The following is a 13896-nucleotide window of genomic DNA, read 5'->3' on the forward strand; positions in this document are numbered from 1 at the left end:
CTCGGGATGTTGCCAAGGAACCGGCGGCGGGCCGGGCGGGGGCGGGGCGGCTGGGCCCAGCCCCAGGCCTTCACCCCCCTTCTCTCCGGCCTGTGCCCCCGCTACCTACCCCCGAGCTGGCACCTGGCCCAGCCCTAAGTGGGCAGCACAGGGTAGAGAGTGTGGCTGCCAGCAAGCCAGGAGGGACTCGGGGCCCTAGGGCCTGGGAGAGGTATCTCTCCCACATCATGAAGGACCCCCAGCCTTTCCCCCTTGAAGCCCCAGGTCCTGGGGGGCCTCATTCACCAGTGTATCCCCGAGCTCAGCATGGAGCCTGCCAAACAGTGAGGGCTCAAGTCCAGTCAATGTTTGCTGAAAGAATGATCCAGCCCAATTTCACAGCGACAGATAGGGACACTGAGGCCCAGAGAGGGGGTGGGGTCATCTCAGGTCATTCAGAGCACTAGGTTTAGGGGACAGACTGACTAGATGCACCCAGGGGCGGGTAACAGTTTATGATGCAGAAAAGAGCCCAGGCGCCCCTGCCTCCAGCTCCTCTACCTCTCCTTTCCTCCTGCACACCCACTGCCATCCTCGGCTCTGGCCCCTGCAAGGAATGTCGTGGCTGCTGGCCTCTTCCGGGTAACTTGGTGCCTCTCGACTTGTCCTTGACTCCACAGGGGCCCTGGGGAAGTCCTGCCTCTCTTGGGGGCCCCAGTCCTCCCTCTGCACAGGAGAGAAGTGGGCTCACCCACTGGGGAGGGAGCTTCACAGCTCTGACTTCTCAGCTTTTCTCCATTACCGGTGGGCCAGCAGGACCAGGCAGGACCAGCCTGCGCCCACCAGACAGGTGGAAATGCTTGCAGGTGTCGCTACAGCACAGTCTGCTTTAATGGCAGCCTTCCGTGAAGACAATGGCCACAATGCCTGAGACTCCAAGAGTCTAGCAGTCGCCTAGCCCAGCCTGGTGCCAGGAGTTAACCATGAACCCACCACTCCCATCTAGGTGTCTCTGGCTACCAGCCAGCCGGAAACCAATGTGTCTGTGAGCCACTGCCCCGGGCTATGGAACCAATTGGTTTAGTCTGGGCTGGGCAGAAAGGTCTCAGCTCCTAAGGCCAGAGGTCCACTCTCTCACCCAGCACAGTAAGACTGCTGGGGTGTGCAGGTGAGGGGCTGGACACTCCTTCTCAATGGAGAGGAGCACTGGTGGCATGGGCCAATTGCCCTCAGTCTCCGAGAATCTGTCCCAGCCCATGAAGATATAAAGCAAGGGACCTTCACATTTCTATTGTCCAGTTCCTGGTCTTTTTTTTTTTTTTTTTTTAAGAATTTATTTATTTATTCATCAGAGACGCAGAGAGAGAGGCAGAGACACAGGCAGAGGGAGAAGCAGGCTCCACACAGGGAGCCTGATGCAGGACTTGACCCCAGGACCCTGGGGATCATGACCTGAGCCAAAGGCCGACTCTCACCCACTGAGCCCCCCAGGGGTCCCCAGCCCCTCATCTTATAGCTGGGAAAACTGAAGTCCAGGGAGGGACAGGATGTGATAAGAACTGAAGTCCAAGGTTCTTTCTGCTCTGCCCATGGAGGTAGGAGCTGATGAAGAAGAGGGCAAGAGGGAAGGAGAGAAAGAAGAGAGGGAGTAAGGAAAGGGCTGCGGAAAGGGAGGGGTGAAGGGAAGAGAAGGTGAAAGAGGCCAGGGGCAAGTCCTGGGAAGCCCCACCCTCATAAACGACAATAGCCAGGCTGGGCCAGGGATTTGGAGGGTTAAAACCCTTGCTCCCCTGGCCCCAGACTTTGTTCCAAAGAAATCTTTAGAAAGCAAAGGTTTTGGAATCAGATGGTCCTGGCTCTGGCACTCCTTTGTGATCTTGGGCAGCTTCCCTACCTGTCTGAGTTCACACTCTGAGACAGGCTCTGTTTTAAGCACTTTGTATGATTAACTGAGGCCACCGAGACCCGACCTGTAACCAAAACACCACTATCACGGTCCATTTTATGGATGAGGAAACTAAGGAATGCATGAAGTAAGTAATTTTCTGAGGATCACCAGCCAACAAGCGGGGGAACCTGGTTTTGCCCCAGCCCATTGGCCTTGGAGTCTGAGCTCATGACCACAAGGCTACACCACCTCCCTTCATCCCCACCATGAAGACAGTTGAGAACTAAGTGAGTTTATGCCCATATGGTGTCAAAACGTAAAGTACAACTGTGCTCTTCCTTGTTCAGCCCTTGGGGACATCCCCTACCCCCTTCTGGCCCACCTCCTCCCCCCACAAAGTTGGAGTGGTCAGCCCCACCTAGCTTATCAAGGTGTTAAGGACTGAGTTTAGATGATTCATTTTGGACACAGTAACTTGGCTTTCGGGTCAGCCAAGGCCTAGAGCCAAATGTGACTCCACCACTTAGGAGAAGGATCACCTTTGGCAAGTCACTTAACCTCTCTGAGCCTCAGCTTCCCCATCTGTAGAATGGGATGCTAATAGCCACTTCATCCACTCATTCACTTGGGGGGAGGGTCCATAAAACTGATGACTTTCACAGTGCCTGGCATGCAGAACCCCTTAGTGTTTGCTGTTAAGCCCTGGTATGTGCCTGGCACCATGGTTGAGACTGGAGACTCAATGGCAAATACAACGGGTTCTTGCTCCAAGGAGCTCCAGCTCAACAGGAGAGAGCAGTCCTACCAGAGACTCGAAGGCTGTGGGTCTAGAAGAGGGACAGAGGCCTTTATTCTTGTCCAGAAATCAAGGTAACCAGGAGTGAAAGATGATGTTTTGATCAGAAGATGGGCAGAATTTTGCTTTCTTTCTTTTACGCTATTATTTCAGAAATTCCAAACAGAGGCAATTGGGTGGTTCAGTTGCTGAAGCATCCCACTCTTGATTTGGGCTCAGGTCATGATCTCAAAACCCATGGTCCTGGGATCAAAACCCATGTCGGGCTCTGTGCTGGGTGTGGAACCTACTTGAGATTCTCTCTCTCTCTCTCTCTCTCTCTCTCTCTCTCTCCCCCCCCCCAACTCTGCCCCTCCCGCCTCCCTGCTCATGCACGTGCCCTCTCTCAAAAAAAAAAAAAAAAAAAAAAAACCTAAAAAATTAAAATAGGGCAGCCAGGGTGGCTAGCGGTTTAGCGCCGCCTTCAGCCTAGGGTGTGATCCTGGAGTCCCGGGATCGAGTCCCACATCAGGCTCCCCGCATGGAGCCTGCTTCTCCCTCTGCCTGTATCTCTGCCTCTCTCTCTCTCTGTGTCTCTTATGAATAAATAAATAAATAAATAAATAAATAAATAAATAAATAAATAATAATAAAATAAAATCTTTTAAAAAATTAAAATAAACTTTAAAAAATTATAAACAATAATTCTAATTATTAGAATGAATGAATGGAATGGAGCAAAGACCTTTCCTTTCTCTGGCACTTAAATTCAATGATTAGTATTTTCCCCTATTTGCTTTGTTCTGTTTTTTGTTTTTGTTTTTGTTTTTGCCAAGCCATTTCAAAGCAAATCGCCCCTAAAGCCTTCAGCATGCATCTTCATAATCTAAAGATACACTGTCGGGGCACCTGGGTGGCACAGTGGTTGAGCGGCTGCCTTTGACTCAGGGCATGGTCCCAGGGTCCTGGGATCGAGTCCCGCGCTGAGCTCCCCACAGGGAGCCTGCTTCTCCCTCTGCCTGTGTCTCTGCCTCTCTCTGTGTGTCTCTCATGAATAAATAAGATCTTTAAAAAAATAAAGACACACTGTCTTACATAAATAGACTAACAAAATTGGGGTACCTGGGTGGCTCGATGGTTGAGCGTCTGCCTTTGGCTCAGGGCGTGATCCCAGGGTCTTGAGATCAAGTCCCACGTCGGGCTCCCTGCATGGAGCCTGTTTCTCCCTCTGCCTCTTTTGCTGTGTCTCTCATGAATAAATAAATAAAATCCTTAAAATACATGTATACTAACAAAATTAAGAATCACTCCTATATGTTGTGTAATATTCAGTTAATAATCAAATTTCTCCATTGTCCCCAAGATGTATTTTATAGGTTCACCATCCTTCTTTCATTCTTTCTCTGTCTCTTCCTCCTTCCTTTCTTTCCCTCCTTTTCTCTTACTTTTATTTTTTGAACCAGGATCTTATCTAGGTTTATGCCTCGCAGATGACATTTCCTTTCAGTCTACAACAGACCTCCTGCTCATTTCTCATGGCATTGCCTTTCTGAAGAGTTTCAAGACTGTTGCCACTGTCCATTCTTAATTTATCTAAGTGGTTTCCTTGTGATGCCATATAATTCATTCTCTGAACCCATGCTCTTCCTATAAACCAGACTTAGATCCACAGACTTGATTAAATCCTGGCTACATATTCTTGGCAAGAATCTGGTGCGAGTAATATTCTGTACTTCACCTTGCATGGCAGACAGGTTGTTGTGCTGTTCGTGGTGTGTTGATGGGCAGCCAACCCTACCTCTCTTGCTGGAGAAATGTTAACACCTCTATGATTTGTAAGTAACCTGCCCTGTGCAGATGGGCAGATTTTGATATATTGTTCCAGGCAAAGGGAAAAACCTAACCAAGGTAAAGAGGGAATTGGGGACTGGTCTGAGGCCTCTGGCTTTGAGGAAGAAGTGGGCAGGGAGGCTGCCGTTGGATGCGTGGAAACTAGAGTGAAGAATGAGAGTCCTGTATGGGAGCAGAGGGGAGCTGGGGAGGTTCTGAGCTGAGGAATAACTAGAGCAACAATCAGAACAGCACGGGGCAGCAAGAGAAAGGGTTTCCTTGGGGATTGGTGGAGAGGAGGGGTCAGGGCATCCCTGCCCATGCCTTCCTGGGGCCATCTTCAAGCCTCCCTCGGTGCCCCAGGGAGCAGGAACTCCCCTGGGCCCCAAAGCAGAACGGAAACTGTTGTAGGGAGCAGGGCGGGGAGCCAGGGGCACTCCTGTGAGACCCCAGTATGGTAGGAGGGACAGGGTGGCCAGTGAGGTAGCCACCTCCAGGGCCCCTGGGGAACAGTGCTGCCTTCTTCTTCCTCATCTCACCCCACTTCTTTTAGTCTATAAAAAGAGCTGCTCACAGGCACTTGGCCCTTCCCCTGTTTGTGCACCTGCCTGGCCACACCTTCTTTTATACTGTGATGAAATATCCATATCCTCAAATATACCTTTTTAACCATTTCCAACTGTTCAGTTCAGTGACATTAAGTACATTCACAGCATCATGCAACCATCACCACCATCCATTTTTAGAACTTTATTATCTTGCAAAACTGAAACATGGGACCCATCAAACAATAACTCCCTCTTCCTCCTCCCATCCTAACCCCTGGAAGACACCAGTCTACTCTGTCTCTATAAGTTTCACTACTGTAGGAATCCTACAGTATTTGTCTGTGACTGGCTTATTTCATTTATCATAATGTCCTCAAGGTTCATCCAGGTTGTAGCAGGTGTCAGCATTTCCTTCCTTTTTATGGCTGAATAATATTCCATTGTGTGGGTATTCCATGTTTTGCTTCTCCATTCACCAGACATTTGGGTTGTTTCCGCCTTTTGGTTATTGTGGGGAATGCGGCTATGAACACAAATGTACAAATATCTCTTCAAGTCCCTGCTTTCAATTCTTTTGCATATATCCCCAGTAGTAAGATGCCTGGATCATACGGTAATTCCACATTTAATTTTTTGAGGAACCACCATACTATTTTCCACAGTGACTGCTCCATTTTATACTCTCACCAACGATGCACAGGGGTTTCAATTTCTCCACACGCTCACTAATCTTGTTCATCTTTTCTTTTTTTAAGATTTTATTTTTAAGTAATCTCTACACCTCACATGGGACTTGAACTTACAGCTAAGATCAAGAGTCATGCTCCATTGTTTGTCTTTTTTTTTTTAAGATTTTATTTTTATTTATTTATTTGACAGAAAGAGAGAGCGCAAGAAGGGGGAATGGCAGGCAGAGGCAGAGAGAGAAGCAGGCTCCCTGCCATGCAAGGAGCCCAATGCAGGACTATGACCTGAGCCAAACGCAGACCCTTAACCTACTGAGCCACCCAGGTGCCCTGTTGTCTTTTTTATAACAATCTTCCTGATGGTTGAGAAATGGTATCACATTGTGGTTTTGATTTGCATTTTCCTGGTGATTAGTGATGTTGGGCATCTTTGCATGTGCTTGTTGACCATTTGAATATCTTCTTTGGAGAAATATATATTCAAGCCTTTGCCCCTTTTGTTATTAGGCTGTCTGTACCTTCTTATCTCACTGGATTCTCACTACCTCATACACTGATATCTGCTTTTATTGCTCTCTGTTCACAGAGGGAGAAATTGAGGCTCATAGACACCAAGCAACTTGCTCCAGACACCCAGTCAGTGAGAGTTCTGTGACTGAATCCACGACATATGCCCTTCTCGATACTTCTTCCTGCCTCTTGGTGTCTGAAGCTATTGCCCTGGAAATCCCACTGTGAGAGCCAGATCTGAACAGGAGCAAAGGTCACTTGTGCCAAGATGTCTATGGAGCGATATTTAAACTGGCATAATAAAGATGTCCCAAGGACAGAGGAGTCCTTTTTTGTTGTTTTGACAGAATGAACTATGTCTAGAACGCTAGGAAAGCGGGCCCATTTGAGAGTCCAGAGAAGTTCGCACCACATGAACTAGATGCTCTCCATACCCACTCCCTCTTTCTCCCAGACACACAGCTTGGCTGTACTTCCCGGCATCCCCTGTGGTCAGGGTGGCCATGTGACTGAGTTCTGCCAACGGCAGGCGGACCGAAGCCAGGAGCCCCACTTCCTGGCCTAGCTCCATTCTGTTTTTTTTTTTTAAGATTTTATTTATTTATTCATGAGAGGCAGAGACACAGGCAGAGGGAGAAGCAGGCTCCATGCAGGGAGCCTGACGTGGGACTCGATCCCGGGTCTCCAGGATCACACCCTGGGCTGAAGGCGGCGCTAAACCGCTGAGCCACCCAGGGATCCCCCTGGCTCCATTCTCTTTCCCCATGTGCAGGATGATGGAGAGGAGTCCAGGCCCTGGGGGACAGTGAGGCCATGAGAAGGAAGGAGACTGGGTCCCTGAATGACCACAGACCAGGATCAGATGTCACTTGAGAAGAAAAAGCTTGTGTGGAATTAAACCACAGATTTTGGAGTTGTTTGCTGCAGGAAGCAGCCTTTCCTGACTAATACGCCCTCCTCCTCCTCCTCTGTGTTGACACTTAAAAGGGGAAAGGTTGAGGCTTGGTTGTTGAATCACTGAATGGAGGAGTGAACATTCTGCCTAAAACTCTAGAGGACTGAATGAGTGATTTCATCAGGTCCTCCTGACAAGAGGTTTGTCAGGGGCCAGAACTGATGTACAAATATCTGGGGTTTGGCACCCACACAGCTATTCCCCAGGTCCTCATGTCTCACCCTGTCTCCCCACCACCTCCCAGGGTGACCTTGGGCAGGCCAGCTCCCATGTCAGTAATGTTAAGGGCTTCCCCATTGGGATGTGCAGTGGGGGGAAAGGCGTCCCCTGCCCCATACCAGGACAGCATATGCCACGAAACTAAACAGATATGGTTGTAGAGGATTTATTATTTCAGGAGGCCTGAGAGAGAAGGGCAGGACAGGAGCAGTGGTGGTGGTGGAGATCCCAAGATGCTTGAGGGCCCTGTGCATGGGCAGCGAGCAGGTTAACACTTGCAGTGTCCATGTTGGGCAGATGATCCTGGGCTCCAGGGAAGACACTAAGTTTTATTCCCCATGTCTTGGACCTGAGCCCCACAGCAACCCCATAAAATGGGTATTCTCATTCTCAAGTGAGGCTCAGAGAGGTTCAATGATCTTCTCAGAACACACAGCGATAACCACCCTGCTGAACTGCCCCAAGCTTCCTCGGTAAGAAACAAGCACATATAAAGCCTATTTCTTTTGCCTGGTGAATCTATTGTCCCCAAGAAAGTGCAGATAATCCTCAATCCTAGTCCTTATGCTGACCCCTGCCACCTGAGAACAATCTCCACCTAAGGCTCTTTCACTTAACTATGCCCTGCACAGTCCCAGGGCCAGAAAATTTCCACCTTGTCCCCCTCCCACATAGTTCCTAAAATTCTTCCATTCAACCACTTGGCCTCTTAAGCATTTGCCCTCTTTTCCTATAGAAATACAGCTAGAGCCTGTTAATATCAAGCCAAGGGTAGTCATTTACACCGTAGTAAAAATTCGGTTACTGGTTATTTGGGAAAGGAGAAAGGAAAAGTGGGGGACTCTGAAGAGGTCAGGCCTGGGTGTTGGAGGTTGAAGGAGTCGTCAAGACCAGAGGGAAACGAGAAGAGTAAAGAGATCCAATGCATAAATAAAATGGGGAAGAAAGGTGAATCTGGCTTCACAGTTGACTCAGCAGGCTGCTTTCTAGATGAACTCGAGTCTCCATAATGATGGGTGAGGGTTTTGGTGGGTGGGGGTGGGAGAGGAACATTGCTTTTATTGATTCAGTCTGTAGCCATCCGTTGAGCCCTGATTCTGAGCCAGCCCCTGTGCTCTGTACTCTGTGTTAGAGGCCAGGAGACAAAGTAACTCAGGCACGGGACCTTAGTCCAACCAATGGGGCTGGATAACAGGCCTCCAAGTTCTGAGAGTTCTGGACAGACTGTGATCAGGGCTGTTAAGTGGGAGCAGAGGGTGAGGGGACATCTGAAAAATAAAGCTCAATGGCTGGCTACCTGGGATGCACGATACCTTGGAGGGCCTGGAGGGTTGGACATGTGCAGGTGACAGGGAGACATTCCGGGCATCAGAGGAGCCTGGAAAAAGACCTGGAAGTGGAAATGTTTGGCCTGGGTTTGGAGAACAGGGAGCTGGAGTCCAACATGTGTGAAGGGAAGTAAGGCAGGGCTGGAGACTAGGGTGCAGGCTCCGGAGCTTTCACCTCAGCTTGGGGCAATGGGGAGCCATTGGAGGGTTTTGAGTCAGGGGGTGACTGACCAGGATTGTGGCCTCTCTGGCTACGGCGGGGCAGAAGACGGGTTGGAGGGAGACAATTGACAGTGTGGAAGCTCGTCTGAGGGTGACAACTTCAGGGACAGAGACAAAAGATGGCAGAGAGATTTGTTGGCATAGGCTTGTGTTGCAGGGCAGCTGTAATGGCCGGGAGACAGGGCTCTCCGAGCCTTCCTGGTGGAGCCAAGGCCATGGTCTTCAGGGCAGGGCCCTTCCTCATGGGTCCAGCTTCTGGAGAAGCTTCTTCACCCAGGGCACTCTGGGGTCAGCACAGATCTCCCGATCCTTGACAGTTAGGAAGCTGGAAGGAGGAAGGAATTAGGGAGTGTTAACATGCAGCAAGGATGCCACAGCCCTTCTCTGGAAGCTTAGCATTTATGAGTCACTTACTGTATGCAGAGACGCCCACTATACAGTGGCTTAGCATTTATGAGGCACTTGCCCTGTGTAGGAGTACCTGCTATATAGAGTGGTTCAACATTCATGAGGCCCCTGCTGTTTGCAACCACTGTTCTTCAGGGGAGGAGAGGGGAGAAAGAGCAGCTAAACTTCCTGGACTCTCAGTTCCTCAGCCCCAGGCTTGAGTGCCAGGTCAGGCCAGGGAATAAAATGCCCAGGAGTCTCATAACCATTGCTGACATTGCCTTGGGAGAGAGAATATTGGGTAGTAGCCAAGAGTGTGAATTTTGGAGTCAACCTATCTAGGTTAGAATCCTAGCTTGTCTGTCACTGGCAAGTCTGTTCGTTTCTCATTCATAAAATGGGGATGATAACTTGGGTCCAACCTCATAGGATTTGAATGAAGGTTAGATGAGTTAAGATAAACTGAAGTGCTCAGAACAGTGCACAACAGCGAGTAGTGCTCTGTAACGGCACCAGGAGCTGGCCCAAACTTTTAACAATGATGTTCTTAATAAATCCTATGAGGCCCTATTAGTCTACCCATTTCACAGGTGAAGAAAGTGAGGCCCAAAGGAGTAAAGCAGCTTGCCTGAGTGCCAGAGGTGGTAAGATGTGATTCACTGTGCCTCCTGGGGGCCTGAAGCACAGAGAAGGGAGGTAGGCACTGACCCAGGTGCACACAGCAAAAGCGGGCTAAGACTCCTTCCCTTGCCCAAGGTGTGTTAAGTACCAGGCTAGGCTCCTGGCTCACTCTGTCTCAGCCATTGTTGGCAGGAGCGGACTTAAAGCTGGCCAAGGTCAGAGACATCCCCACAGCCCAACTCCCTTCCTGCCTCTCGAGAGCCTGTCCACGGGGCCTGGAAGCTCCGGCACCCCTTGCCCGTCTGACCTGCCCCCACTCCATGACAACCAATGAATAGAAAGAACAAAGAAGGCAGCACTGTTGATCTTGGCCACGTAGGCAGCCTGCCCTGGCTGCTGTGTGACACTGGGCAAGACTCAGCCCCTCTCTGAGTCCCCATTTGTCAAGACACATTTTTTCCAGAATGGCTCAAAATCTAGTAATCACAGGAGCTGTCTTCTACTGAGCATCTATTATATGCCAGACACCGAGCATTACACCCTCCACTTACTATTAGTGTACATCGTGCTGCTCAAGAGGTCCCATAACCTTTGCCCCTTTCCTCACCTGTCAAAAAGGGATCATAGCAGTACCTACAACATAGGGTTGTTTCAAGGATTAAATGAGTTAATAACTATAAAGTGTTTATAACAGTGCCTAGCACTTAGCAAGCACTCTTCACATGTTTGATAAATAAAAATAAATGAAGGAGGGGTGCCAGACAGGCTTGGCTGGAGGAGCATGAGACTCTTGATTGCGGGGTTGTGAGTTCGAGCCCCACATTAGGTATAGAGATTCATTAAAAGTCAAATCCTTGAAAATGATAGATAGATAGATAGATAGATAGATAGATAGATAGATAGATAATAGATGATAGATGATAGATAGAGCGAGCTGACCACTGCTGTTATACTGATGGGAGAACTGAGGTTCAGGGTTGAAATGATACAAACTCATTTCAGTCCTCTTTGTTATTCATCCACAGACCCCTGTGAGGGATGGATGATAAGTAAGGAGGAGGAAGATAAGAAGATGATGGAAACCCAAAGGGGACCATGAGGCCCCAGGCCCAGACACCCCAGTGAGTGGGTTGGCAGGTGGCAGTCTGGAGGATCTGGAGCAGCAGCCGGAGGGGCTGCCCCCAGGACAGGACATCACCCTGCCAGTGGCAGGCAACGGCCCAGGCTCCAGGCCAAGGAAAAGAAAGCAAAGATGTGGGGGGAAAGAGGCAATGAAGAACAAGAACCACAGGAGAAAGCCCTGAACGGGGACCCAGGAGTCCTGGTTCCAGCGGGCCAGGCTGGAGCAAACCACTTCCCCTCCCTGCACCTGTATCTCCATCTGCAAAATGCAAATGATCGCACTCCTCGCACTCTGCACTCCCTGTGGGACGTAGGACGGCTGTGAGGGTTACCCCAGTTTGCACAGTAGGAACCACGCGTGGCCATAGAATGCACTCCCTGTCAGCTCAATATTCGTCGGGTAAGAATTGGCTGCCTGGAAAAACTCCCAGGGCGCTGGGGAGGATTCCAGATGCTTCCGGTGGGAGCGTTGCTGCTGACTCAGAGGTTCTGGGCACGCTGCCGGTCGCCTGCACCCCACTCTACAGCTCTGCACTGCCCACACGCACTCTACCGTGTGTACTGACAGCCGGCGCCCAGCTCATTCAGCTCCGCAGCACACCACCTGGCACCCAGTGGGCACCCAAGGATATTTGTTGAATGAGCACACGATTGTTTTTGCTTGGTACACCCAAGCCTGGGCTGAGCCGTTTCCAGGATGGAGGTCAGCTGCACTCCTCCCGTCCCTGGGTCTGCCCCCACACCTGCTCCTGGGCCTTCCTGGCCCAAACCTGGCAGGCTCTCCAAGGCAAGGCCCTGTCTCCCCAGCTCATACTCACACCACGCCAGGCCTCCGGCAGGAGTCTGAAGTCCAGTAGAAATACTTCAGCAGACGCAGGGGCAGAGGGTGACGGATGTAGTCCCGGCAGCAGATACTGTCTTCCACGTTGGCACCATAAGGACCTGCAGGAGCGAGGAGCTCAGAAGATTCTGGGCTCGGACAGGTCGCCCTCGGCCCCCAACCTCTGAGCGAGCACTTCTATTCTCATTTGGAAGTTTGGTGTTGGGGGAAGCTCTGGGCCCTCAAAGTCCTCACTCTCGGGGTCTCCGAGGAGCACTGAGGCCCAATCTGGGTGAGGCCGCTCGAGGTTAGAGGGATTCACAGGGCCTGAGAGTGGACGAAGCCCTAGGCTTCTCGGTGGGACCCGGCACTCTGCACAGGAACGGGCCGTACCCTCCATGGTGAGGTGGGCGCCGGCGGCAGCACCCGGAGCTTGTCGGTAGCGCCCGGTGCCCAGCCCCAGCCCCGCTGGATCAGCCGCGCTTGACGGGTCCCCAGGCCATCGGAGAAGTCGGCCTCAGCTCACACCTACTCCAGGCTTCGTGGTGCCCGTGGGGGAGGCTGAGGTCCGGAGAGGGGGAGGGCTTCCCCAGAGTCATACACCCTGAGTCTGGAGAGTCAGGGTGAGGACTCGAGCAGAGTCCAGTTGCGTAGCCCTGGGTTTGAGCCCGCCCTGCTCTGCGCCGAGTCACCAGGCCACCGTGGGGAAGTCACTTAACATCTCTGAGGCCCGCTTGCCTCCTCCAACCAGAGGGGTGATGATAGTACCAAATCAGTGGGGCCCTTAATGCAGGGAAAGCTCCCCGGAAACCCCCAAACTGAGCAATTATTGTTCCTAGCTGCCTGACTCCTGACCCAACACAGGGTAGGAGGATTTATGCTGCGATGGAGAAGAGAAGATACGGACTCAGTGTTGAGGGCAGGTTGTGGAGCAAAAATGAGGTGGTAGGAGAGCAGGACCAGCTTTCCAAGGGAATATCCCTCACCCCAGCTCCTGCCTTTTCCCAACCCACATGGCCCCCTTTGGTGGCTCCCTCTCACACCCCAAGGGTCCTGTGCTTAAGCTCACTGTAATAGAGGACCCCAGGCCATGCCCACGACAACCCCCCAACCCAGGAGAGACAGATCCTGGACTCCAAGCCTGCGAGACTACCCATTTCACAGATGTGTAAACCAAGGCCCAGAGAAACAGCTGTGCCTAGGCCAGAGCCAGCAGCAGACTGGGGTCATCCTCTCTCCATCCAGTGCTCTCTCTGCTTCGTGAGGAAGATACCGTAGTGCCTGACCCTGGCCTCTGCAGGGAGTCCTTCTTCTCCCCAGCCTACCTGCCTCAGTCGCTTGAAGTGTCAGAACAAGGAAGACAAGGGCAGCCAGGAGCGGAGTCTTCAGGCTGGCCATGCTCTTGTTCTTGGTCGCCTAGCCCAGGTGTCTGCAATCACCGGATGACAGGAAGGCTTGGTATTTAAACACTTGGTACACCCACAAGTCTCAGACGCTCTTAGTCACTGGTGGGCTCTGAATCGGTGACATTCACGTTATGAAAGAAGAACTCCTGCTTCCTCCAAATAAAAGGAAATTCTCTGTGGCTGGGAACAGCTCAGAGGGGACCCCCAACTTGTCCTTTCCTCTGAGTCTCAAGAGATTTGCAAAATCCCCCTTGAGCTGGGCCTCTCAGGGACCTGTGTGTCCTCACTGTAGGGCCTTCACCACGGCACTGGATGTCTCTGGGAATCAGTTTGCCCATCTGGAAATGGGGGTGATGCTTTCACAGCCCTACCTATTTCCCTCAGAAGTTGCTCATAAGGCAGTGTGAATGGGGACGGGGGCTGGCCAGTCCTAAACCTTCACCCAGAATGGAGGTGTCTGTAGCCTTGATGATCTGCATCATGGATCTTCCTTCCAAACAAGAACTCTTCAGGCTGGCTTCTCTGGCTCCCACCAGCATCTTCCAGGGCTTCTCACACAATCCCAACTTAGGCCAATTCATGATCCCCTCCACAGTTGCA

General features: G+C 51.1%; 1 protein-coding gene and 1 long non-coding RNA gene across 2 annotated transcripts; one reads left to right on the plus strand and one right to left on the minus strand.

Annotated features, from left to right (window-relative positions):
• Nucleotides 1-22: 22 nt before the first annotated feature.
• On the plus strand, nt 23-6535 carry LOC140633842 (uncharacterized). Its single transcript, XR_012031426.1, has 2 exons — nt 23-621; nt 6293-6535. It is a non-coding gene; the product is annotated as an uncharacterized lncRNA (long non-coding RNA).
• Nucleotides 6536-7540: 1005 nt separating this feature from the next.
• CCL22 (C-C motif chemokine ligand 22) lies at nt 7541-13325 on the minus strand. Its single transcript, XM_072825115.1, has 3 exons — nt 13216-13325; nt 11889-12012; nt 7541-9265 (listed from the first exon to the last, which is right to left on the minus strand). The coding sequence occupies exons 1-3, from the start codon at nt 13286-13288 to the stop codon at nt 9181-9183; spliced, it is 282 nt and encodes a 93-aa protein (XP_072681216.1). The 5' UTR covers nt 13289-13325; the 3' UTR covers nt 7541-9180.
• Between the last annotated feature and the right edge of the window lie 571 nt (nt 13326-13896).

This window comes from Canis lupus, chromosome 5, assembly GCF_048164855.1.
Source record: "Canis lupus baileyi chromosome 5, mCanLup2.hap1, whole genome shotgun sequence".
Classification (NCBI taxonomy): Eukaryota; Metazoa; Chordata; class Mammalia; order Carnivora; family Canidae; genus Canis; species Canis lupus.

What these genes read in the sequence shown, in the direction of transcription:
- CCL22 (XM_072825115.1), bottom strand. Translation starts at nt 13,288, where the DNA reads ATGGCCAGCCTGAAGACTCCGCTCCTGGCTGCCCTTGTCTTCCTTGTT. An exon ending in ACTTCAAGCGACTGAGGCAG is followed by an intron (nt 12,013 to 13,215) that starts GTAGGCTGGGGA and finishes TCGCTCCTGCAG; the next exon opens with GTCCTTATGGTGCCAACGTG. An exon ending in TGCCGGAGGCCTGGCGTGGT is followed by an intron (nt 9,266 to 11,888) that starts GTGAGTATGAGC and finishes TCCTCCTTCCAG; the next exon opens with CTTCCTAACTGTCAAGGATC.